The following is a 26200-nucleotide window of genomic DNA, read 5'->3' as shown; positions in this document are numbered from 1 at the left end:
GTGTCCGCCCTGGTTCGATGGGGACTTACCGGTCTAGTCCGACCTTTGCGGGACCGGTAAGTCCCCATTGAAAATGTCAATCCCCATTCCCATGCGAGCCCCCATAGGGCTGAATGGGAATGGGGAGGGTGCTAATAACGGTACCGTAAATTACGGTACCGTTATTAGCTCTGAAGTCTCTTTGCGGGTCCCGTCCATAATGCCTGGTAAAAGCAGGCATTAAGGACGGGGCCGCAAAGGGACCTCGGAATAGGGCACAAAGGGATTACCGCCACCGGTCTCCTTACCGGTACCGGTAATCACTTTGCGCCCACCTCGGAATGAGGCCCAAGGTATTGAGAAATGTTTTGAAAATGTTATGTGAAGCTGGCCTAACAGTGCAGCAGAGCAAATGTAAGATTGGAGTACGCGAGGTAGAGTATCTGGGGCAAAACATTTCAGCTCAAGGAATTTCTCCCAAGCATAGTCTAGTCAAAGCTATTAGTAATGTCCCAGCAGCGCAGGATAAGGATCAGTTGAGATCATTCATGGGCATGGCAGACTTTTATCACAAGTTTGTCAACAATTTTGCCCTCATCTCAACACCATTGAGTGCATTACTAAAGAAGGGAGTCAACTTCTTGTGGTCAGATGACTGTATGGAAGCATTCCCGGAGATTAAGAAAGGGATCTCCAATGCACCTTCTTTAGTGGAATTGGTGAGTGGACGGAAGACATTGTTGACAGTAGATGCCAGTTTATCGGATCTGGGAGCATCCTTGTCACAACTAGACCGTAGGAAGGAAGAGCATTTGACAGCCTTTGCATCTAGGCCATTGAGGGGTGCAGAAAAACACTATTCATTTGTAGAGAGAGAAGCTTTGGCAGTGTTTTGGGCCATTATGCAGGTAAGTTCTTTCTGTGGGCCCAACGGTTTACAGTAAAAATGGACCACAGACCTTTGATACAAATGTTGGCTTGTGGGAACTGGTCCAAGGGTTCACCCAGAATTTCTAAATCAGTATTAGGCTTGCAAAACTATGATTTTCAGATGTGCTAGGTTCCTGGTAAGCAGAATGTAGAGGCGGATTGTCTCTCTCGACTTCCAGTGGATTGTGTTAATGAGGGTGAACAGGTAGAAGGGAAGGAAGAAGACATGAGTGTTGCTAGTATTGAGCAGGGTGCTTTGAATGAAAAGGAATGGAGGTTGGCAGAAAGAGATGATGCAGTGCTTATTAAGGTGACAGAGTGGACAGCGGAAAGTTGGCCTTACAGGAATGATGTGGACAGGAAGTTTGATCGTTTTCATGAGGTGAAGGATGAATTGTTCTGGTCTGGAGGAAGACTCAGGAGGGCTCATAAAGTGGTTCCCCCGATGGTATTAGGGACAGACTGATAGAAATTGCTCATCAAGGGCATTGTGGAGTCAATAGTACAAAAAGGTTGCTGGGACAGAGTTACTGGTGGTCAGCAATGGATGGCGGAGTTGATAGAGAAATAAGGAAATGTGAAATTTGTTTGGCGAGTGACAAGAGTAAAGTAGTGCGTGAGACACCACTTCAGCCTGTGCTAGTGCCTAAAGAACCTTGCAAAAAAGTTGCAGTGGATTTAATGGGTCCCATTTAGGGGTTGGCTGAGGGTTTCAAGTTCATTTTGGTTTTAGTGCATTACCAGTCAAAGTGGATAAAGTGGAAGGGAGTAAGAGAAGAAACCACAGTGGAGTTGGTGACATTTTATTAAGAGGTTTTCTTTGTGAAGGGTTTCCCACAGAAATTGTAACTGATAATGGTGTGCAGTTCTGTTCAGAAACAATGAGGACATTTTTGATGCAGTTTGGTATTAAACACCCACGCACAGCCTCGTACCACCCCAGGGCAAATGGGCTGGTAGAACGTGCAAATAGATTCCTTAAGGGTGGTATTCAACCGGCTATGAACTTGGGATTATTGTGGAGTGAGGTTTCGAAACACATGGTATGGAGTTATTGTATCACACCACACTCGGACACAGAGGTTTCTCCTTTTGTCTCATTGAAGGGGCGTCAACCGGATACAAAATTGTGTTTGGGATGTTTAGGGTTGGTGTGCAGTGTGAATGTACATCGGAAGGAGGAAGAGGCATAATGTCAATATAAAGGAGCGTTTGATGAACATTTCAAAGTCAAGGAACGTGAATGGCTGGTTGGAGATTGGGCTTTGATTAAGAATCCTAGGTATGGTCTCAAATGCTTAGAGAGCACATTTTTGGGACCAGAAACGATTGCAGCAGTGAGGAATAGTGTGGTGGTGGTTAATGGTGGAGAAGTATGGTCAAAGGGTAGGTTGGCGTTAAGTGAGGAGAGGTCAGTTACTCTTAATGATGGAAATGATGGAGTTGTGGGGAGGAAGTGAGAGGTGGTGGTGAGGAAGTGAAGAGTGTTGGTGAGGGAAGAACAGTGTTGGATGGGGACGTGTAAGTGGAAGGGTTAAAACATTTCGCATTAAGTCTAAAGGATTTATTTTGTGTTAACATTTTGATTTCCCTGGTGTCAATTGATTTCCATCTACAGCAACAGTATTTATTAATTCTCATAATCAATTTTCAATTGTTTATTATTCAACAGTTGATTCTTTGTGGTTTTATTAATGTGTTGTCAATTCCTTGTTAAGGGGAAAGATGTGTTACGTTCTGGAACACGGCTACAGTTGGAAGGGAGCCCGGCAGAGGTGCCTGCCACTCTCTATGCTCTCTCTTAATATATTTTCTTCCTACTTTCTTCACGTGTCGTGTGATTGCCGCAATCTCATCCTATTATTTGGGCAATGTTGTCCCAAAGCTTACCCATGGGATAGAAATATTGCAAACTTGTGCCGTGGATTTTTTAAATAAAATAGAAAATATCATTTGGCGGATAGTGTTAGGTTTTTCTGATGTGGTTCCTTCTCTTGCCATTCTTTTTGAGCTAGGACTAAATTCATTATGAACAAAATCTATTTGGAAGTACATGGCATTTTATAGTAACATTTTAAGCATGTACCCTAGTACCCTGTTTGTAGAATATCGTGGGATGATTCCATCACGTTCTGTACTTGTATTGAACAGTTTTTTGCAATAATGTCTTAAATGACATATCTATGACTTTAATTGATTTATATGGTCCTCCAAACAAGGTCAAATATGACTTTCATGCCCTGCCAGGAGGGCGGACATGGCCTTTAATGGCACGCCAGCCCGAGCTAAGGCAGTCCGAGGCAAAGCGAGGGACTGTGGGGTGTGAATGGCTTTTAAAAATGTTGATCAGGAGATTTGCGCTGCTAGCACAGTCGATCTCCCAATAAAAAAAGAAAAAAAAGCCCCTTTTCCATGTCTATGGCGGTGGCCAGATGGTTGAAGCTCCGGGACCGGAGCACAATGCTGTGGTCCTGCAGATAAGTGGAGGGGGAGCAGGAGATGGAGGGGTTGGGGAGGCAACAGGGAGAGTGTGTTGCCTACCCACCATTAAAAAAAGGAAAAGAAAAAAGTGGTACTTGGGGAAGGGGCTTGGGAGGCTAGGACAGCAGGCGGGGATTGTGTATTCTCGCATGCTGTTCCAGCCACCTGATTGGCTGAGTGCCCTTTCCCGGTGCGAATGCATCTTGTACAATTGGGCTTAGTGTATTACAGTGGATGCATTTCACAGGTTAGTCTTAATGGGCTTTATTATAAGTTTGATGTTCCAAAATAAGGGTGCCGGTAACAACGTACCGGCACCCTTTCCGGTCTGCCAAACTACGAGTCTGCTGGCATGGGCACGGTACTCCCGGCAGGCCTGACCTGCTTGGGAGTTCAAGAACCTACTGGTAGTGTTTTAACTGAAGCATTGGCACCGTAGGCAACAGTGCCGGTGCTTCAGTGTCCCCATGGGGATTTACCGTTCCGCTGCCGCTTATGAATTCCACTGGCACGTCAGGTGGCGGAAATGGTGTTACGGGTTGGCGGTAGCCCGCCTCCTACCGCTGGGTTCTACCACCGACCTCTTAAAGATGATGTCCAATGTATAAGTTCACTCATGAGCAAAAACGTGTGCTGGCATGTCATTTTCAGTGTTTCCCTTGTCCGAAGGCTAGATTAAGTTTTACTAGATTTTGATGGAATTTATTTGGTCGGGATAATAGCTCAGGGCAACAATTTTGTCTTGGAAGCAAGAGAACGCATAGCAACACAGGTTCAAATCCTGGTCTTGTGCGTAGAAACCGTCCTCGGTATTAAGCATGTTATAAAAGAACAATTATAATTATTGTAATTCTTCTTGAATGAGATTTGTTTGCGCTACAAGAAGATTGCACCTCAGAATGCTTACTTAATGTAGCTTGATATGAAATATGTTTTCATTATTTATATATAGATGTCGATATTAGATGAAATATAGCATGCTATAAAAATAGTTTTAAATTATTTTATAATACATTTATTTTGCTCTGAGGAGCTTTTTGTTGGCATCGTTGAATTGTGATTGCTTTTATTGGATTTAAACATTTTTGGGGGGATATTTTCTTTATTTTTGTTAAGGTTCAAACTGCGTTTTAGCCAATATACAAATAAAAAAAATAACATCAGCAGCGCTTTTATAGCTGCAATTAAGCCATGAACTCTTTGAAAACTGCTTTGAAATAACACTGGCAGGCATTTAAAGCATAATGTTTGATCTTACTTCTTGGTAAAGCAAGCTCAAAGAGATCACAGGAGGATGTGTTTTGGGCGTGGAGCGGCAGGTGGTGAGTGTAAATGACCTTAAGAAGGAGCCATGGCCAAGATCAGTCAATGGTTAGTAAATAACCAACCAACACCCACCCACAAGCTGTCCCCCGCCCTAATATCCCATCCCAGTTCTAGCTCTACTTCAATAACATTGTTTCAGATTTTAGGGTGTGCAAAATAGCCAAAACTAATAAGGAATAGCTAAAAACACCTCAGCAGACACAAAGAAATAATTTTCAAAAAATAAAGCAAAGGAGGTAAGTATTGTAGGAAAAACATATTTTTTAAAAACAACACATGACATAATTATTATAACATTTCAGCAAAAAGTTGCCTTGGGTTTCTGCAAAACCATTTCTTTAAACCAACAAAACCATTTACTTCATCAAATTCATCAAAATATATCTCTCACCTTAATTCAGTAGTGCTATCGTCCACCAAGAAATCCTCCTTTGACATTAAACAGGCCCACAAGACACCACCAATATTAGCATGTGGCCCATTAGAGACCTCTTCTCAGCCAATCAGAATGTTTAGAGTGCAGCCAATAACTACTGGTATTGACTGCATTCTGAATATTCAGACTTAAAAAAAACAAGAAAACAACAATGCATTTTTCAGGAAAGGTTGCGTTTAAAAAGACACTCCTACTCTGGCAGGGGTTCTTTTTTTCACTGCAGCATCCAATTTAACACACCAAAGAAAAAGCTTTCACTTTTGTATATAAAAAACGGTTTACTTTTACATTACAACCAATGCATGCTCCTGTTAAAACCATCACAGTTCAATCAAGTATGCAACTGAAAATCTGAATTTATGAGGAAAAACCTTGTTTTTTAAATATTGCAAAAAAAGCACATTTAATTTACAAACACTGTTTGAATATTGATTTTAAATATTAACATTATCTATGATACAACCACAACGGCAAAGCCTCAATTGCTATTACCGTTATGTTCTAATACAGCCTTATATACTTCGATTCATGGAACTGACTTTACGTGAAAAATCTGTACTGTACGGGGCCTTTGTGCAGGTCCTGTGCGTCCCTGCATGCAGTCGAGTGTGTTGCGCAGGACTCCACACAGGGAGTGGGTTGGGCCTACACAGAGCTCAAAGTACGGGGCGGAACATGCAGAATGAGGAAGAACAAGGAAAATTGTGGGCGTGTCGAGAGAAGGCTCGCGCGAGTCAATCGCATGGCCGAAACGGCTGAAAGCGTATTCATGGATGTGACCGCACAAACCTCACGGGGAAATCACTACGCAAAGCTTGCGAGTCAACCCCCGCCCTAAGGCAGGCATAAAAACCCATGCGCATATGAATCACTGCGCAAAGGTAATATAGGTACTTGGATTTAGGGGTGCTTGGATGCAGTCGGGGTTCCGATGGAAGTTAGGAATGCGTATAAGCAGTGTAGCAGGGTGCAGACACGGTTTACAGGGGTTTGCACAGATATTTACCAGAAAATGACTACCTTTACGATACATGCTACGGATATTGAGGGGGTGCTTAGAATTGTTACGGGAGACCCTATGCTGTGTCGCCGGGGTGCTGCCTTGGTTATAGGGGTTTGCATGCAGTGTTGCCGGGGTGCATTACTTTGCGGTCAAGGAGTGCGCAAAGGTCTGTATATGTTGCTGGAATTGCTATGCATGGGGGCGTGTCGTGGGCGTTGCAGCCACAACTTGCACATAGGGTTACTTTGCGGGAACAATTCCATGAATATGCAGAGCACACAGAAAGTCTTGTGCGCGCAGGGACGTGCAAAGTCTTCTTAGGCATGCACGCTTTGCGGGTTCAATGTGCATTTTTCCATGAATCCTAGTCTATCAGGCTATAGTAAGGTGCATCAAATAATAGTGTCACATTTGTACCATAGGACAGCAAGTGAAATGAATGCAGCTGAATTTAGAGTGTTTGCCACTTGAGGCCGTAACTGAGTTCTAAAACATCCACGTGCACGTGGCTTACCGTTCTTGGCCAACTCTGCAAGCACTTGTGCTGCCTTCTCTGCATTTCTCGCGTTCCCCTTCAGGAGTCTGGCCAAGGCTGGCAGAAGGCCATTGTCCGTCAAAAGGTTGCTAGATTTTTGCTCTGGAAAGACAGCACCTTGTTAGCCTTTGCCTCCTTCTATTCAGACTTCACAAGAAGAAAACATTTATTTTTCAAATCCAACTAAGTCCACTCTTGTCCTGTTATCTACCTCCCAAAGAAGATAAACATAAAAGGTGCAAATGTACAGGTACCTTCAGCAGAACAAAAGACTGGCTGCATTAAATAACACATGATGCTAGACAGTGAGTAACCATCTATTGTGGCTCTATAATGCCATTAAGGGGCACCGGTCACATGATAAGAAATACAAGGTTGAGAGGTTTGTACATGTAACTCGAAGATGGCAACCAACGCATTATGGTTACCAAGGGGCTCATGTTGCCCAAAATCATTTACACTGTAACGTAATCGGCTCTCCGCCACCAAATTATGGTCATTTACACTGCAGGGTGCAAATGTAAAGGGCACACACGAATGTATGCAGCATTTTGGCCTTCACATTTAAACTCTGCAGTGTAAAGTGAGTAAACGCTGCCTGGCATGCTGGCATGCCAGGCAGCGTTTACTTTTGTTTGCAAGCGCCGCTTGCCATGAATGGCAAGCAGCTCTCACTCATGAAATGAAACCAAACTCTCCCTGACATGCTCGCACTTCGGGGAGGGTTTCATTTCAACTGGGAACACTTCTTACCATGCATGCATTCCATTGTTATTGTACATGCTCCGCGCCATGCTTGCATGGCAAGGAGCATGTACAATAGATCCCTATGGGGTCCGGCTGCTTTATGCTATGTATTGTTGACTTGTACCGCGCACCGCTGGTGCATAAAGCATGTGGACCCCATAGGGAACTCCAGCTTTTGCGCCGGCATGATATTCCATGCAGGCGCAGATTCTGTAGCATTTTTATGGCTGAGAGGAAGCGAGCGGCAGAAACGCAAGTGGCATTCCGCCCCTTCTCTCCGCCATACAAATAAATGACAATCAGACGTGACGTGATTGCAAGCGTTAAAGCCTTACTCGAGGCTTTTACGCCTTGCCATCACGTTATGGCTAAATGGAAAATGAGCCTCATAATGCTAAGCATTGTGTTTTAAAACTACATGAAAAGTACTTTTTTCATGCTTCCCATTAATTAAAAATGTGTATTATCTTTTAGTGCAGGGTTTGAAAACACTTCACAGGTACTATCATTACTACTAAATGGGTGCCAGAATGTTTCAAGACAGAGACGTGGCAGAGGGATTCAAGTTTATCACTTGCAGGATTACCCGAATAACAACAGAAGGTATAAATCTTGCTGAGCTTTCCTGCCAGCCCATGTGTGATGTCTTGTGTGGTGTGTGCCCCTTTTAGAATTGTGACGTGGAGATCACATGACATGGGCAAATAAAAGGGGCTGCCCATGCTGCAGGCGTCAGTGAGGACGGGGACCAAGTGACCGACAGCACCTCTCTGTGTAATTGATTATACAGTGGGGGGGGGGTGGGGGCAAGGCCCTTATCTGGATTAGGCTCCTTTGTCCCCCACCACACTGGCGACGAGGAGGTCCGCTGTGCAACCAATGGACCCGCTCCTGCTCCTGCACTGCAGGCCTGACGAGCAGAGTTGCCTTGTTGCCGGAGGGGCCTTCCCACGGGGCTTGCCCTGGCGGCCATCACAGGTGGTGAGTGCGAACCGCTTTCATCCCTCTCTCTCCCCATCACCCTTGGGTGCACCAGCAGGAGATAGAAGAGATAAATCCCCCGGTTGCTGACTGTGCACAGGCCGGGCTGTGCGGCTACAGTGCACTGCCATATGCACATGCAATAACGCAGGCCCACCCCTAATGCCTGTGGGCTATGATCTATGCCGGCAATCACACCATTCATTCAGGCTGAGTGAGTGAGCGCGCAGTAAGTGACTGAGCCCCTGCAGTGAGGGTGGCTACATTATTTAATAATGGACATGACAGGCAAAAGCCTAGAACTCCCCGCTGGAGTGCAGGCACACTCTCCCTCTTCCACTACGCTCCCTGCTCCAGCAAGCAGCAAGTACCTCACAAGTCGTCACCCCGTCAGTCGGCCAGACACCTTGTGCTGCTGGGCTGCACCTCCACATGGAGTGCTTGTGAGCCCATCACCACACACAGAGTTTAACTGACACTCAACTGGAGTAGTTCCTGCAGACACAACTGCCCCCTGCACCTCCATTAGAGATGGGGGAAAACACTGAGGCTGTCCCACTGCCAGCCAGAGTGCATTGCTCATCAGCACACCTTGCTTGGCTTCAGGAGTTTGATATGTCCAGAACTCCCTCAGTCCTAGGTCCCATGTGGTCGGCCTGGGTGAAGTGCCTGGACATATTTCTGTCTGCCACAGGAGAAGACGAGGATGCAACTAAGAGTCTGTTGTGCTCTACTCAGCCGGGCCAGCAATGTGTAATGTCTTTGAGACTCTCCGTCCGGTTGACCTGACGTTTACTGCAGCCAAGACTGCACTCCAGGAATATTTTGCTCCCATGGCAAACCTTTATTATGCGAGGTCACTAATGAGACAGACTCTACAGAATGAAGGCAAGACCCAGGATGGCGACCACATGTGCGTGGCTGGATGAGGAACATGAAATGCCCCAGCAGTTAATAATTGGTGCTCGGTAGTCAACCTGCAGCAGAAAATCCTGAGAGAGCCTGGCATTATGCTACCTTGTATCCTGGAGCTTGGACGTTATCATGAGCTGGCAGAGGTCAGAGCAAACAAGAAGTGCACAGTGATGAAATTCATGAAGGTGGGGGATGCCTGTGCCATCGGGAGACAACCAATGGAAGTCTATGTCGTGGGAAAACAACAATTCTGCAGAGCGGAGAGGCGTCCGCAATGGGGCAAGAAAGAGCAAGGCGAGACAGAGGTTATACCATGCTCCAATTGCGGCTCCGATCTGCCTCATTCTGCCAACTGTCCAGCCAAAGACCACAGATGCGGGGTGGCAAATCACTTTTCCAGAGTCTGCCATGCACCCGCACCATACACCCACGTGCGAGGCCGGCAGCGCCATCCAGACGAAGGCAGCTGAAGTGCACCATCAACAGATTTGAATCTCAGATCCCTGCACTTGTGGACACAGGGGTGTCCGTCAGTGTGATGACAGACGACCATTACCGCAGCCTATCCAATGCGCTCCCTCTGAAGGAGACTCAGGTGTGGATCTACACTTTTGGGCAAAAGTGCTGCTACCACTGGAAGGTGTCTTGTGGCACCAGTCAACCGTGAGGATACCACAATTAAGGCAAGGTTCTTTTTCACCAAGGTGTGCAAGGTCACGCTGCTAGGATGTGCCACTGCTGAGGCTCTGCGCATTGTCAATTTTGCTTTTGGAGTCTACGTACATGATATCCAAACCCTGCATATCAAGTTCCCTGGAGTATTCTCTGGCATTGGCAAGTTCACGGGAGACCCAGTCCACCTGCACATTGACCCCACAATCCAGCCTATGGCGCTCAAGCACAGGCAGGTACAGTTCCATCTTCGTACAAAGCTTGAGAAGAAACTAGATGACCTGGTCAACCTGGACATCATCGAAGAGGTAGAAGGCTCAAACCCATGGGTCTCGCCCATCATAATTGCCAGCAAGCCTAGACAGCCCAACACCATCCGCATCTGTGTGGTCACGCGACTCCCCAACAGAGTCATAAAGAGGGAAAGACATATTACCCCATTACTGGAAAACATACTAGATGACCTGCAAGGAGCCAAGTTCTTTTCAAAGTTAGATCTAAGATTGGGATACCACCAGCTGGTACTGGACCCGGCCTCCCACTACATCACTACATTTACTACCCACAAAGGGCTCTACTGATACAAATGCCGCTAGCATTTCTGTGGGGCTGCAGACATTTTCACCTCGACGTGTACGGAAAGTCAGTCACAGTAGTCACCGACCATACGCTGCTGATCATCATAATGGTTGGTTCATCCTAAAAACCCACAGCGAGAATTGAGAAGTGACTGCGAGCCCTACAGGAATATGACATTGAACTGGTTTATCGCCCAGGGAATGGCAATGCGGCGGATTACCTCTTCTGACACCCCTGAGAGTCAAGAAAACAAGTGGACATGGAGGTGGAAAGCGAAGTCAAAGAGTACCTCATCACTATGTTAGCAGCAGCTACTCTAACATCCATGTTCATTGAAGATATTCAAAAAGCATCAGCTTAGGATGACTGCCTATGCATGCTGCAAGCAGCCGAGACCAATGGGGGATGGACCGTGTTTGTGACCATCTGAACGACCGCACGCAAGAGTCAAAAAGAGCCCTTGAACAGATGTGGCGAATCCGATAAGAGCTGACATTCCTAGACAACGGAACAGTGCTGAGGGGGTCGAGGCGGGTCATTCCCTCAAGTCTAATGCCACACACGCTGGAGCTAGCCCACACAAGGCATAAAGTGGTGGTGAAAACAAAGGCCCAACACCAGACAAAGGTGTGGTTCCCCAGCCTAAAAGATAAAGTAGAAGAGTTCATATGCAATTCTGTCTGGTGTCAGGCAGCACTACCCGATCAAAGCAATCCACCCAAAGAGTCCATCCCCTGGGGCAGAGTACACATGGACTTCGGGTCCACCTGTCGAGAGGACCATTTTCTTGTGCTGATAGACCAATGGTCAAGATACCCTGAGGTGGAATTTGTGGAATCCACCTTGCAAGAGGACGTGATCCCAGTCCTGGAAAGGATCTTCGCCACTCATGGACTCCCTCAGGAAATATGTACGGACAATGGCCTGCCGTTCCAGGGCAGAGGGTTTTCAGAATATCTCACGGGGCTGCAGATTCATCATCAGACGATAGCACCAGTATGGCCCAGTGCAAATGGAGAACCCTCAACAAGGTGTTCCGTAAAGCACATGAGCAAGGAGAGTGTGAGAAACGCGCACTATACCAGTTCTTGTTTGATTACCACACTATACCCTACTACTCCAAAGATGTTCGAGAGGGTTTTTTCCAGAGCAATGCAGCCACCTCCAAGGTGTGATCGATGAGGAGTGTGTGCTCGAACAAAGAAGGAAAGCCAATGAGCAAGAAAGTGTCAGAAGAGGCCCACAGGGTCATCACGTAGAGGTCATTGACTAGGTGCTGGTACGCACCAGACAGCCGAGAGGAAAGATGGATTTGCCCCATGAGCCTAACCCGATGGAGATCGTGGACACGAAAGGATCATGGTCGCTGCCTCTGATGGCACGGCAACAGTGACAAGGAATGCCAGTTTCTTCCTACGGCTAGAGCAGTCGGCTGGCCTGTGAAATGAGGAAAGTTGGACTGCGGCATCCCCACAACGGTGAGGGTTTGAGAGTGAAGGGTCAGATGTCGAGGGACTGGTGCCAAGCGATGATGCAAATGGCCCAGTGGATCAAGTAGTTGGAATGCCTCCAGACAAAGATGGAAATGAGACGAGCAGAGCGCTACCCAAGGCGGGTTCAATACAGACCACCTGTCCACCTGAAGGATTTTGTGATCGACACTCCCTAAATGATGCGCAGCACGATCGCCTGAGTTTTTCTAGTTGTTTTGCCATGTTGGTGCATTTATTATCTGTTTAACATGTTGTCACCCGGTGAATGTTTCGCAGGTGTTTTTGTTAATGATAAAAAAAGGAGGAGTGGGGTGTATGACCCTTTTAGAACTGTGACGTGGAGGTCACATAACTTGGGCAAATGAAAGGGGCAGCCCGTGCTGCACGCATCAGCGAGCACGGGAACCCAGTGACTGACAACGCATCTCTGTGTCATTAATTATACAGTGGAGGAGGAGGCCCTTATCTGAACCCCACCACATCTTCCTTTCAGATACATTTAGCAAACAATCAGAATTCGGGTCTGCAACAACAATCACAACTAAGAACATGTTGATGCCGGTCAAATGTCAGGGATGTGTTCAGAATAGGTCTTTTATTTTCATTTAAGGAATATGTTCCGGGGAGGGGCTTTACTAACCAGTAATGGCCCTTGAGTCAAGTTAGAGGCCCGAGGCTGTTGCTGGACGATAATGTCCCCCTCTCAGGTATTAGCATCCTTGGCATGCGACCCTGGGGGCTGATATCTTATTTTAAAGGAATTCTGCAATGCATGCCTCACACTCACCAAATTCCTTTTTTTTCAAATTACATTTCATGCACATAGAAAACGAGTCCCTTTTATATGTCCCCGGTGGTGACAGTGATGACACGGTGGCACGTCTGGGGCACGTCTGGAATGCAGAATTTATCATTTTGCACTGGATTGCTTGGTACCGCTCCCCAGATTCCAATGAGTCATATAATATGGCTGCTAAAGAAAAACCACGCAGCCAATGGTTTACAGGTAAAAACTATATATACATTTCTTTCTCCAATCCCCTCATGTATCAATCAATGTATGACAGTGGTTAATGTTTTGTTATTCTTAGAAATTGTATTATTCATGTTATAATGTTTATAATTGAACATTTGTATAATTACACCAATGCCAATGTTGCCTGTAATGTCTAGATCATGTTTTTATGGTCGTTATGTGGTAGGAGATTGGTCTGAGGTAAAGGAAAAAGGAAATGTGTTGTGGTGGAAGAAGGGGGCTCGAAATAAAGCAGGTAGTAGGTGTATGTGATGTATTTACAGGTGCATGTGGTTATGAGGCCACGCCTACCCACGCCATGCTGCCGCCGATGCACTGAGCAGCTCTTTGCTGCCCTGATGCCATGCGCACTGGCTGAACCCCAAGGAGGGTGTGTCCTGCTTCGGTGGGTTGTGGCATCGATAAAGCTTTGACTCTGTCAACAGATCCTCTGCTTACTGTCCCGTGCTGCAGCATCACGCCCAACAACCCACCACATCACACAGCAATGTTTCTCTTCACTCATCACAACTGGATCGCCATGCAAAGGGGAGTGCGCTACTACTAGCACATGGCACAACAGTGCTGCTCACGTGCAAGACCCAGTTTTGCCACACCGAAGCACACCATTCCTGTACAAGCACTAGTAGACTCATCTACGAGCCAGCAGAACAAATGACCACTTAAAGAAAATGAACAATATCAAAGCTGTTTAAAATATTTTCATGCCTATTTTTTGTCAAGGATAATAATTCATGGACCTGTCTATACTAAGACCAATGACACAGAAATAGACTCAGCAGCACAAGCTCACAACCCAGAAGGAAAGACATTATTTATTCCTACAAAGTCTAACAACAATTCTGACACAAAGCCATATCATCCACCCAAGCCATACCAACACTAACAAATCCAATAATGACATACAGGTTTTTTTTCTCTTCGGGCACCCCACCTTTTGACATAGCAGATACAACAAGTCTATGGTCTCGATGAGCTAGATGGATGTGTCATTTTAAACTGTACATTGACGTTCTAGGGTCACAAGATGGTTGATGCAAGAAGGAGCTGCTGATGCTAGCAGTAGGCCAGTCAGTTCGGGATACAATATATGAAATTCCCAATTGGCACATATAGATTTAACATCTCACTGATCCCTTTGCAATCCATAAAGATGTGAATTATGTACGTCACATATTCCACACAGCTATGCAGCCAAAGGGGGAATCAATGGACAGTATTGTAACCCTTAAGAGCTTGCCGGCAAGCCACTGATACGACTGGCGGCTCACCGGCAAACTTGCCTTCACATTTCTGCTGCCCAATATCCTAGTGATTATGGGATATTACGGGTTGCATCAGAACGGGAAGTTCCTATTCCCATGGAGTCCCATAGGAATGGGATCAGTGAAGTGCTGGCACGTTAGTAACGGTGCTGGCTCTTCAGTGAAAAGTCTGCCGTTAGTGGCCTGAACTACCGGCAGGCCTCACCTGCTGGTAGTTCACTGCCCCTACCGGCATGCCGGTCTGGGAACAATGCTGTAGCCGGTTGTACCAGCCGTTTTAACTGCATTTTTGCCAGACCTGCTTACTCGTAATGACCCAATTTGCACCCAAATGAGGAAGCATTAAAATCTCAGATTATTGTTGGGTATAAATCGTCAACCGTCACAAAGAAATTAGTACGAAAAGTACATACATTACCAGATATTTTGACATTGTCCTATACCGACATGGCCATAGATGTGCTTTTGGACACAATGGAAAAACTGAACATTGCTTCTACTACACCCATGCCTGTACATCAAACAATGACCATGCAGACACAAGACAGAAATACAAAGCCAACTTGCTACAGATGCGGTTACTATTTGCCTCATGACAGAACTTGGCCAGCACTGGGTTAGTCTTGCACTGCGTGCAGGAGTGAAAATCATTTTCGGTCAGTATGCCAGACGAGAACATCCAGTACATGTGCTGGAAACAAAAATGCCACACAAACATACACTTCTGTGTCCAGACTGGAAAAGGGATGCAGAAAGTCACCAAGAAGAAATACAAGAACACAAAACAAACAATCAAAATCATCTGTCAGAGAGCACAGTCATAGATTAATTATCTCAAAACAGTATCACCCCAACAACAGAATCCGACTCGCCATCGAGTAATAAAAGAAAAAGAGATTACATGTTTGCTATAGGCATAACATTTCTCAGAGGGAGAATATTATGCATTCATCAAGCACTTAAATCACCTGTGAGAAGCAACAATGCTCCTTGTACATAGATGGAACCCAGGAATTAGTCATTGTTGTTTGTACAGCTAACCCATTTCTCCCCTCGCACACTGCACCTTCACAACTTAATAGCACAGCTTCACTCCACACATCCTGCACACACATACAACGCAAACACTGTTGCACATCACCTCTGCCATAAGAATTAAGTTACTTTTAACGACAGAAATGTGAACTGTAGCTTCCCACATAACCCTATCACCTTAACCCCCCCCCCAAGTCTACAGTATTCCTCCGCTGCCCACACACACACTCCTTTTAGACATGGGTGACTAGCAGGGTCATGGCCACCCTGGCATAACTTTTATGGCTGAAACGCATAAAAGCTCCTCCCAATCTTTCCCAACTTTTTGAACTCCGGTCCCTCTGAGTGCGCTAAACCAAAAGCGCGTTGGGACCTTAATTATGGTAAAAGGCATATATAACAAATGACAAAATGAATTAATTTAATGAATACATCCAATGGCAGTGGAACATAGTCCCATACTAAGACTAGCTGTAATGATAATCCATGTGATGTCTTAATAGATTTGTGTCACAGTCAATGTCATGAATGAATTTGAATATGCACAATGACGAAACCACCAAATTACACAGAGCACAAGCAATATTCTCCAACAGTAGTTTACACTGTTTTCCCTTTCTTTTTCTTTTCTTTTTCTAATTTGTTTGATTCTTCATGTATTTGTATGCATTGAGATTGATAGTATGTTGTACATGAGAATGTAAGTGTTTTGCACAGTCTTTTAGAAAATATGTGTATGACCCACATGGTGGTCCTTTTAGTTTTTGTAAGAAATGTATTAAAATTGATGACAATTTAAAACTGATATAGAGTGGTGTTCTCAACAATCTTATAGTGAATTAGATTGTCATTGTTCTGACCAGTATATCGTCAGGGACATAAAGGAAGGGGTAGTCGACCTGTTTCTCCTTTTTCTCTTAAAAGTTGTGGATGTATTTTAAGCCTGAAACATGCTATGCAGGTAGCTCTCATTCTTGTACTGTATCACCTCTTGGGAATGCAATGTATAGAAACACCAAGCATAAAGTGTGCTACACCTCTTAACAAAACAGCACATTATTGAGCCTGAAAAGGGACCCACTCTATGGTTTTCCCCCATAGTATCAGTACAAATGAAAGGCTCAGAGAACCACATTTGCTGTGCTGTCTTTAATGCCACTGTTTGTCGTAGGAGCCAAGGACAGTACTGTGGCGGCAAACGCTGCTCCCCGCCTTGGTTATTGAGATGAGAGAACCCCGGTTACCTCCGACACACAATGCAGGTTTCTTCAGCTTTAGTCCCAGGTCTTAGGTTTCTTATTTTCCAAGGTTCACGAAAGTAATGGTCTGAAAAGGTCAAAGGCACTTCCCTGATTGCAACCCTTTCTGGTCTTGCCATCTTCTCGTATTAAACTGCCATCTTGGAACTGCTGCTTCCTTGTGTGCTTTGCCTTGCTCAGAGTGCACTTTCGTGCTCCGCCTTTTATCCATGTGCAGAAGTGTGATGGAAGTAAGGTGTGTGTAATGATCCGTAATTGCCTTACCTTGCCTGACCATTGTATTGGGACATGTCAGGTATACAGCTCTGGTGTTAGTCCGTTTTCACTCACGTTGAGCTGTCCGTGAGAAAGTGTTCATGTTGAGAAAGGGGGGGGTTGCATTCCTCAGTACCCTACTTGGTAGGATGGGGAAAAGGGAATGGGGATACTACATCTCACCCTCCAGTGTCCCACTCCCACTCCTGAAGAGCCCTCATCCAGGTGATCCTCCTTCACTTGTCCACCCCCAGGAACTGGATCCAAAAGCAATGGCCGTGTCCTGGCCACATGGATGACAGATCCCCAGGGACTAGCGGGTGGGACACCTTCAGATTTCTCACATATAATGCTGTCTTTTGTGTAAGAGTCAGGAGTAGAATTAAAGCAAATAGATGAGTGAGATGATTGTGGGTGAAAGAGAGTAGATTAGTTATGTTATGTTAATATTACTTATAAAGCGCATGGTTGCCCAGAGGCATCTTGGCGCTAAGAGAGGGAGACTGTGGTTGAACAACAAGCAGCAATATCTAGAATAGATGAATTTTTACAGCCTTCCTAAAGGCTAGATAGTTAGTAGTTTTCCTAATAGCAAGCGGGAGGTAGTTCCATAGGATAGCAGCAGCAGTGGAGGAAGCCCGTCCTCCAACCCGAACCCGGGACCACCAGGCGATTGGACAAAACGGACTGCAGACTCCGACTGGGAAGATAATGAGTGAACTTAGCTTGGAGATATTCGGCACCTTGATAGTGGAGGGCACGAACTATACATAGGGATTTGAAATCTACCTGCTGGGCCACTGGGAGCCAATGAAGGGCTCAGAGCACAGGAGAAATATGCGCACTATAAGCTGTGCTAGTGGCAACATGAGCAGCCGAGTTCTGCAAATTCTGCAACTGCTGAATCAAGGATGAGCCAGGTATAGGGAGTTGCAGTAGTCAAGCTGTGATAGCACCATGGCAGCCACCACTGGAGGATACAGTGGGGCAGGAATCATGGGTAACACCTTCCTTGGGATATTAAGCTGGAAGTGACCGGCTTGACATACCGCAGTAACTTGCTTGTCCATAGAGAGTGACGCAGACAAAATTGCATCCTGTGGGATGTTTTTACCCATGCATCCAAGCCCTACCATAAAACTGTGCAGTACTGGCATGGAAAACATCATGATGGCCAGAACTCCCCAGAGAGTGCACAGGGAAAACATGAAGAATAGGCTGCCACCCATTTTTGCCTATGTTGTGAGCACAGGAGGGCACTGCCTAAAACCACCATTGGGCTACACACACAGTAGCCTGAAACCATTGGAAATGGCAATGCTGATTGCCAAAAGCAACCCAGAACTGTGGGGAATTCATTTTCTTAATCCCAAAAATGGTTGCAATACCGGTACTCACCACTATCAGAAAGCCGGCATTTTAAAACCACCAGACTTTTGTGTAAAACTGAACGGAGGAACCAAACCAGACCAAGGAAAGACTTGCTAAGATGTGGATACAATGTAAAACTATATTCTGAAATGACTTGAAGGAAGTAATTATTTAATGTATAGGTAAAAATTGTAAGTTTGATTTAAACTGGGAACTAAAGTGACATTTAGCTGAATTCTGCCTGACAACTACCCCCGACAGGAGAAACCTGCTCAGCCACTCTTCCCAGGCCTAGCTGCATCCTGCTTCCCCACCAAAAGGAGTTGACACCTCTCTGATTGAATTACCTGGGGACTGCACGAAACTGAACAATGGACTCAGGCAAATGTTATATTGGGGGGGCCGTAAAGTGGCTTCCTCTTGGGAGAAGTGGGAGGAGAAGTGCCTCTGGGAGCCACCCGAGCTGGAGGCAGGGGCAGACAGAAGCTTCCCCCATGTGCTTTGGAACCTAAACCACACCCATCTGGGCCAGAGCATAATTTTAAAAAGATAGATAACTCATAGTGCGGACTTGTCAGAATTATATAAGTAATATCATTATTCTTGTGATTTTTCTGTGCACATTTTAAGAGGTGTTAGGACTCTGTGGTGTATGCTGGGGGGTTGCTAGCGGAAAATAGGGTCTTACTCCAAATGTCTGCATGTTAAAAATCTGACACTTCATCAATTAATGTCCATACTCCTTGCGCACATGTGTGCAATTTTGGGTAAATGCCCGATATTGCGAAACCAGTCAAAAAGCCCAAAATGTTGTCATTTTTGAATGCAAGCCCCCAGGAAGATCAGAGGCGGACAAGCATGGACCATAAGGAATATATAATGTGTACATGTAATTTCAACAAATTGTGTATCTGGGAAATATGTGTTTGGGTCAGAATTAGATTTGTGTGCAATCTGACAAGGGGAGGTTCCTCTGACCATAAAACCTACAGCATCACTCTGACTCACATTTCCTTCCCCCAATCAAGGGAGAGAGGAGGAATTGGCCAATGATAAGTGAGAGGGGCAGGTTTAGTTATGACCAACGCACACACACCCTTTCCAAAACACATAAAAAGAGACTGCTGGGACAGGTAGAGACATTCAATTCCATTTTCTGCGGGACGCTCTGCCGGGAGACTCCAGACTTCACATCCATCAATCTTCAGAGACCAGAAATTTACTTCAGAACTTAAAGCAAGGGCCTAAACCCACAAACTGTGAACTCTTCTCAGCAGGCCTCAGCATCCTTAAAATCATTTGCAAACTATTCCACAGCCGGGCGAGCTGTCTGAATTCTTTTGCCAAGAACTTTTGCCAGTACCCAGAAAGCAGTGTTACATCCAGAATCCACTTGATCCAGACCGGAAAGCAGAGCAGTATCCAGAACCAGAGGCTGCTGTATCCAGAGAGGCTAGACCAGCAGAGCAGAGCTGACCCAGACCGCTGTGAGCAGAACCAGAGATCCGGATCGCTGTGAGCAGAACCGGTTCCTGATTGACCCGCCGAGCAGACAGAACTGCCGCCGGACGTGTTGACCAGATCCGTGACGAGGTCTAGTTCAAATTTATATTGTGAGTACCTAGCAGAACTGTGCAGAACCAATCTCTTACTTAAAATAATCTAATTCAAGCTATTTTAACCTAAGTAGAACTGCCTCCTAGAAATCGGGTCATCTGTCATTTTTAAAGCTGCACAACTGTCACCTGTCAATTCTGCAGCTGCAAGCTGTCACCTGTCATTTTGAGTTTTACTTTAAATCCGAAAATCTACCTTTATTAAATCGTCCGTATCTCTGGAACCGTTTGGGCTAGGAACAAAACTTCCTACTCCCTATACTTTTACCGCAATCGCGATTTACGCACTCGCGAAATTTACCGTGATTTGCGATTTGGCTCAATTTCTCCACTTGTCAAAATAGCAGCTCCATTCTTTCCTTTGTTAAAAATCCGTTTGCAACCTGGTAATAACTCATAGAGCATTGCTAAAGTGAGCCTGAACTAATACCAACAAACATCTCTCACTCACCCTGAATCTCTAGAGGGAATTAAAATCAGTTAGCACATTTTCCCATCCATTGCCATCACATTTAAAAGCATTCTGGGCCTGTGTTTCAAACTTCTACCTGTTTCCTCTAAGCTTGCTGGGGGGGAACTGAGTTCCGTATTGTATTTGATTGTATTCCTGAAGACTGTGTGTGTTACTTCCATCTCCTTGCATTGCATATAGGGGGGGTGAATTGCCACCAGGGGAAAAGTGAACATATTATCTCTTGTGAAACCATATCAGTTTATTTTCTGTACTGCATTTATTCCACCTTGCATTTCCTTGAAACCATCAAGCATTTTCAGCTACCTCATCCTCTATACTACTCCTAAGTAATCAAGTGTACCACATCATATTCACAAGTGTAATATCCATTATCAATTTATTTATAGAAGTGTGATATATATATTGTTTATATTTCTCAAATAAACCTTTTAAATTTGCAAAACAGACCTACTTCTTGGCTCAGTGGGGTCAGGGAGATTCTAAGAGAGGGGTGTTATATAAGGGTTGTCATCCAGAGTACATGAACTGGACCTAAAAATATATCAATAAGGGTTTCCCTCAGCATCCCAGACTAGGCATTGACTTAGCTGTAGTGTTGAAGTGAAGCCGCTTAACAAACCAGGTTTTTAACCTTGTCAGTCGGCACAGGAAGAGAACCCTGGGATGAGGGCCAGAAAGAGGACACCCAGAGAGTGGGATCAGGAGGACAACCCAACACCATCACCTCAGTTTTGTCGCCATTCACTTTGAGCCAATTGAAGTTCATTCACTCTCCCACGGCTGCCAGACACCCCTGCAAGCATGACGACACCTCAGCCTGATCGAGGTCTAAACGGATCAGGATATGGGTGTCGTCAGCGTACGAGTAGCATCTGACGCAAAAGGAGCAAATCAAACATACAAGGGCCCAAATGTAGATGTTAAAAAGAATAGGAGACAAGAAGGAGCCTTGGGGGACTCCACAACTGAGGTGACCGGGAGCCGAGAGAAAGGGGAGCATAGAGAGAGTCTGTGTCCGGTCCACCAGGAATGAAGTGAACCAGGCCAGTAATTGTACTGAAATGCCCAGCTGGGCAAGTCGAGACAGCAGAATGGAGTGGTCTACTGTGTCAAATGCCACTGAAAGATCTAACAAAACCAGGGCACCCACTCCACTTGTGTCGAACAGCCTGACCATATCATCCTAGACGGCGACCAGTACACTCTCAGTGCCCCTACCAGGTCGAAAAACCAGACTGGGCAGGGTCTAGAAGATGGAAAGATTCAAGAAAAGTGGAGAGCTGAGGGGACACCAGTGATTCAAGAAGTTTAGATAGAAAGGGGAGAAGAGAGATAGGGTGGAAATTGGAGATAACAGTAGGGTCCAGGGAGGTCTTCTTAAGAAGAGGGATGACCATAGCTTTTTTCATTTTCTGCAGAACCAGCCCAGACTGACACGAGTCATTAATTGCCACTGTAATCTCAAGAAGGAGGTCTTGGAGAGATCTCTTTCATGACTCGAAGTGGAATGGCATCAGACTGAGAGCATGATTTAATTTTTTGAATAGCCGCCAGAACTGTATCTTCATTAAACCTGGGAAAAGTAGACCAACTTATCATGGTAGGATAAGAGGGCGTCACAGGACAAGTAGAGTTGTTAACAGCGGGTGGAGCTGCCAGTATGGTCATCACAATGTTCTGTTGAATAGTATCAGTCTTGTCAATGAAATATTGTGACAGGGCATCACATAGCTCCTGGGTAGGATTAACCATAGGGGTCAATTTCTCAGAAGAGGAAAGAGCCTTAACAGCTGAGAAAAGGGCCCTGACATAGTGCAGACTCAATTTTAGTGGTATGGTATAAAATTTTCACCACTTTTATGGCAGCTGAATAAGCTACAGAGCAGGCTTTGTAGTATATTTTCTGAGTTAGGTCATATGCTATCCAACATTTTCCTTTGGCCTGTCTCAGTTTGAGCCGGGCGTCCTTCAAATGCTCTGTAAACTATGGCTCTGAAGGCAGCCTCCGGGGTTGAACCAGACGTAGAGGAGCTGCCAGATTGGCGGCCTCTGAAAAGGCTTGAGAAAGGAGGGACAATGTAGCGGTGCTGCACTTGGCACGGATTGAGGTGACCATGCTTTGTGTATCAGCGGTGCGCTATGAGCCTTGCCAGGTTTTACACATTGAAATCAAGTGTGACCTTCCCACAGCCTCAAAGGGGCAGGAAACCAAGAAATGATCAGACTATAGTATGGGTTCAACTGACTGAATAGTCAAGAGGGATTCTTTAGCGAAGATCAAATCTAACATGTTGCCTAATTTATGATTAGGACTTTTCACATGCTGGTAGAGATGAAGGTCTGACAGACTGTCAGCAAAGAAATTGACAGCTGGGGGTCTGGAAAGGTTAAATTTAACATTGAAATCACCCAGAACCACCAGATGAGTATATTGTAGTTGCAGATTGGCTAATAAGTCAGGGAAGCAGTCAAGAAAAATACTTTGTGAGCCAGGTGGGCGATCTATAAGTAAGAAGTGGCAGGTAGTAGTAGATGAGATAACACATCTAAAAAGAAGAGCCTCCATAGGAATATCATGGGGACAGTTCAGTAGAGTTATAGTGAATTTGGCCCTAACAATAACCATGGTGGGGTGCCTGGCAGTCAGAATGTATAAGACAGTAGTCAGCAGGAATGGCCTGTATAAGGGAAGGGGCGGAGCTAGCCTGCAACCAAGTCTCAGTCAGGCATAGTAAGTCCGGAGGGCAAACTTCCAGCAGGGATCGTATTTGATCAGCATGAGCAGGGATCGATCGAGTGTTCAGAAGCAATAATGTGAAATCATTAGAATTAGGCGGCTCTGCCAATGGAGATTGAGATGGAGCTGTTTTAGGCTCCGAGAGGCTACTAATCCACCCCGGTGGGAATAAAGTCATCGGCAGGGCAAGAGCAGTTAAATCTGTCTGAGAGTAACAGATTCCTCAAGCTTCCACGGCCGCGACACGGACAGGCACAGAGAGGCTTGCCTTCAGCGTGCCTTTGGCGCGCTGATGGCGTGCCCCGCTGCGCCCATCCGTTGCGCTGGTAGTGCGTATGGCACATATATGCCAGGAGGGAAGGCTAAACCCGCCCCCTGCCGAAGTAAAAACAGGACAGCCCTGTGGAGCAGCGTCCAGTGAATAAAACACCCCACCTAGGGTTATAAAACACAATCACTACCAATAAGCACAGATCAGTATAAAACAATAGCAGCAATTAGGTAAATAAATTTAGAGCTGTAGGAGCGGCTTTAAACTGACAGCTCCTCGGAGAAGTCTCACTTCCCCGACAGCGCGTTGAACAACAAAGCAATATATGCCGGGGTGTGGCGGCAGGGAAGTGATTGTGTTTAATGACTTAGAAGCTGGGAAGAGGATAAAGAGGGGGGGGTTGTTCTTTGGGTGAGAATATTTTTTGTGTGATTGTGGTTAATGACTAATAATCTGGGAAGAGGATAAAAGGGGGGTTCTTTGGGTGAGAATATTTTTTGTGCCGCAAGTTCGACTTTAGTGCTATTTTTGGTGATATGGGTTTGGGTAAATTGGGTTGGAATATGGAGACTGTGCTGAATCATTTGTGTTAGGTACTTTCTGGATACAAGGTGAACATTCTAAAGTATCATAGTTAATGGCTGTGGGTAACCACATGTGAAATGCCCAATTCTTGGCCTATCGATGGAACCTATGATACAGGGAAATTGGAGACCCTACATACTCTTTTAACTATGAGGCACAAGGGTTTGAAATTAGAGAAGTGTTTGGAGAATGTATGAAAAAGGCAGGAAGGCCCACAGTGTTAAAATCATGGAGGAAGTGCTGAAAAAGGAGAGTGCCAGACTTACTTCTGCTCCGCCCCCATATGGGTGCTATCCTTTATCACCCACAGAGGGGTACACAGATCCTGAGTTCCACCCTTCATTTTGCCCCATGGCCACTCCAGTGGTTGCGAGATGGGTGATGCCTCCATCAGCGGCGATGCCTAAGCGGGATAGAAAGGAAAGTGGAAGGGTAACTCCTTCAGTAGTTAGGGCTACAGAAAGACTGAGAATGTTTAGCAGAAAGGGAATAAGTGTCATTACCCTTGCCTCTGGCCCTCACAGGCAAGTCAGCCTTCCAGTTAGGGCCAGGTCAAAGGCCTTAAAACCTCATCCAAGACTCTCTTTGGCACCAGGCTCATAACCATCATGAAGACCAACATTAGAATGGGACTATTTACTTGGGACTATTAACTTGGGGGGTTCAGCCAACATGGAGGCACACACATAGCTCAGTTACATGGAACTGAGCTATGCAGTCTAGTCTTTTGGGTGTGGCAGGCCTGGGACTACTTTACCTGGACTACTTTGGGTGTGGTAGGCCTGGGACTATTTTACCTGGACTACTTTACTTGAGACTATTTAAACCGCACCCAAACAGCAGAACATGCTTTGCGTTATTCTGCTGTGGGCAGCGTAACGCTCACTGTGTCCAGGACTTTGATGCCAGCTTACCTGAAACCAAGGACCTGCAGAGAGAGAAAGAACACTACGAAACTTACCTGGAACAGTATCCTGTCTTCAATACATCGCTGACTTCAGTTCCACTCACCTGAAGGTACGAACTCCATCATCCGGCACTGCATGCATCCTGGAATACCATAACCTGAAAAGAGGAGAAAGAAAGACAGCATTAGTAAGCGTTTACTCACATTTCCTCCCGAATGAAGAAAGCCACACAATTCTTACCTGGGTAGTCATCTCCTGGTCAGTATCATTGATGGAACATTACGGCGCTCGGCGAGGAACATCGCAACCTGCAAGGAGAGGAAAGACACAGGTTAGCAATATAAAAGGTGAAACAGCGCTGCGCATCGCGGATTACTCATCGGACAGCATTGCGCACACCGCGCTTTCGCCTACCGGCCCATGCTCATCTTCAAACTGCATGACAACATCAAAATACCTTTCCATACATAAAAGGAAAGAAGCAAGACATTATTATTCGAACATAAGAACTGCATATAAAGACTGTAAAGCAGCAACCCTATGGAGTCGCAGCAGGCCTGGATTCCCACAGGGGGGCTTGCACCAGTGAAGTAACTTGGTCGCTGCTCGCCCCCCACATCTACGCGCCCGTGCCACGAGGAGCAGGACGGAGAATCCATCTTTCACAATATTAAGTTGAGGAGAAGACCCAAGGGGGAGGAAGGAGTTGAGGCCAAGGGAGGTGGGAAAACAAAGACAATCTGGTATTGAATCCAGCTCTCCTATATTGCAGACCCATCTTTAACCCATCTTTAACCAGAGGCCTTACCAAATCATCCAACCAGGGCTGGGTGGCGTCCCCGTGGATACCAGGTGAGCGTAACAATACGTACCCTGACTGCTGGGTTAGTGTCTAGATCAAGGATGGAAGATAGAGAAAGAGTGAGGCCAACAGACCGAAGAGCAGATGAAGAATTGAGAACGTGGGAGAAGGAGGAGGTTAGGCCTTTTCCTGATTGGACAGAGGATAAGCTGCGAAGAGTGGTAGAGAAACAAGAGCAGGAAAACACGAAATATGTACTGAGGCTAGCAGAGGCATAAGTAGTGCTGCTACTGCGGCCAAGAGATGAAGAGCAGGAAGAAGGGAGACAACAGGCAAGGGAGGTAGAAGAAGTAAGGTTGAGGCATTGGCAGGTTCTTGGTTGATTGAATGAATCAGTTATCAAAGCAGTTAAGGTGTATATGGAGAACATGGATACTGCCACAAGTACAGGGTTTGCTAGGGAGGACAGGAGATGGTACCTAGGATAGTGCTGAGTACACTTTATTGT

General features: G+C 45.7%; 1 protein-coding gene across 1 annotated transcript in view; it reads right to left on the bottom strand.

Annotated features, from left to right (window-relative positions):
• LOC138472584 (rap1 GTPase-GDP dissociation stimulator 1-like) overlaps window positions 1–26200 on the bottom strand; it is a 674436-nt gene that overhangs the window by 349765 nt on the left and 298471 nt on the right. Inside the window, exon 3 of the mRNA XM_069610828.1 lies at window positions 6670–6792. Coding sequence (XP_069466929.1) covers window positions 6670–6792 — 123 coding nt within the window. The remainder of the gene's footprint in view (window positions 1–6669; window positions 6793–26200) is intronic.

Source organism: Ambystoma mexicanum, chromosome 8 (assembly GCF_040938575.1).
Source record: "Ambystoma mexicanum isolate Mex_15411 chromosome 8, UKY_AmexF1_1, whole genome shotgun sequence".
NCBI classification, from domain to species: Eukaryota; Metazoa; Chordata; class Amphibia; order Caudata; family Ambystomatidae; genus Ambystoma; species Ambystoma mexicanum.
The sequence above is the reverse complement of the archived record's forward strand: the minus strand, read 5'-3'. Positions and strand labels throughout refer to the sequence as shown.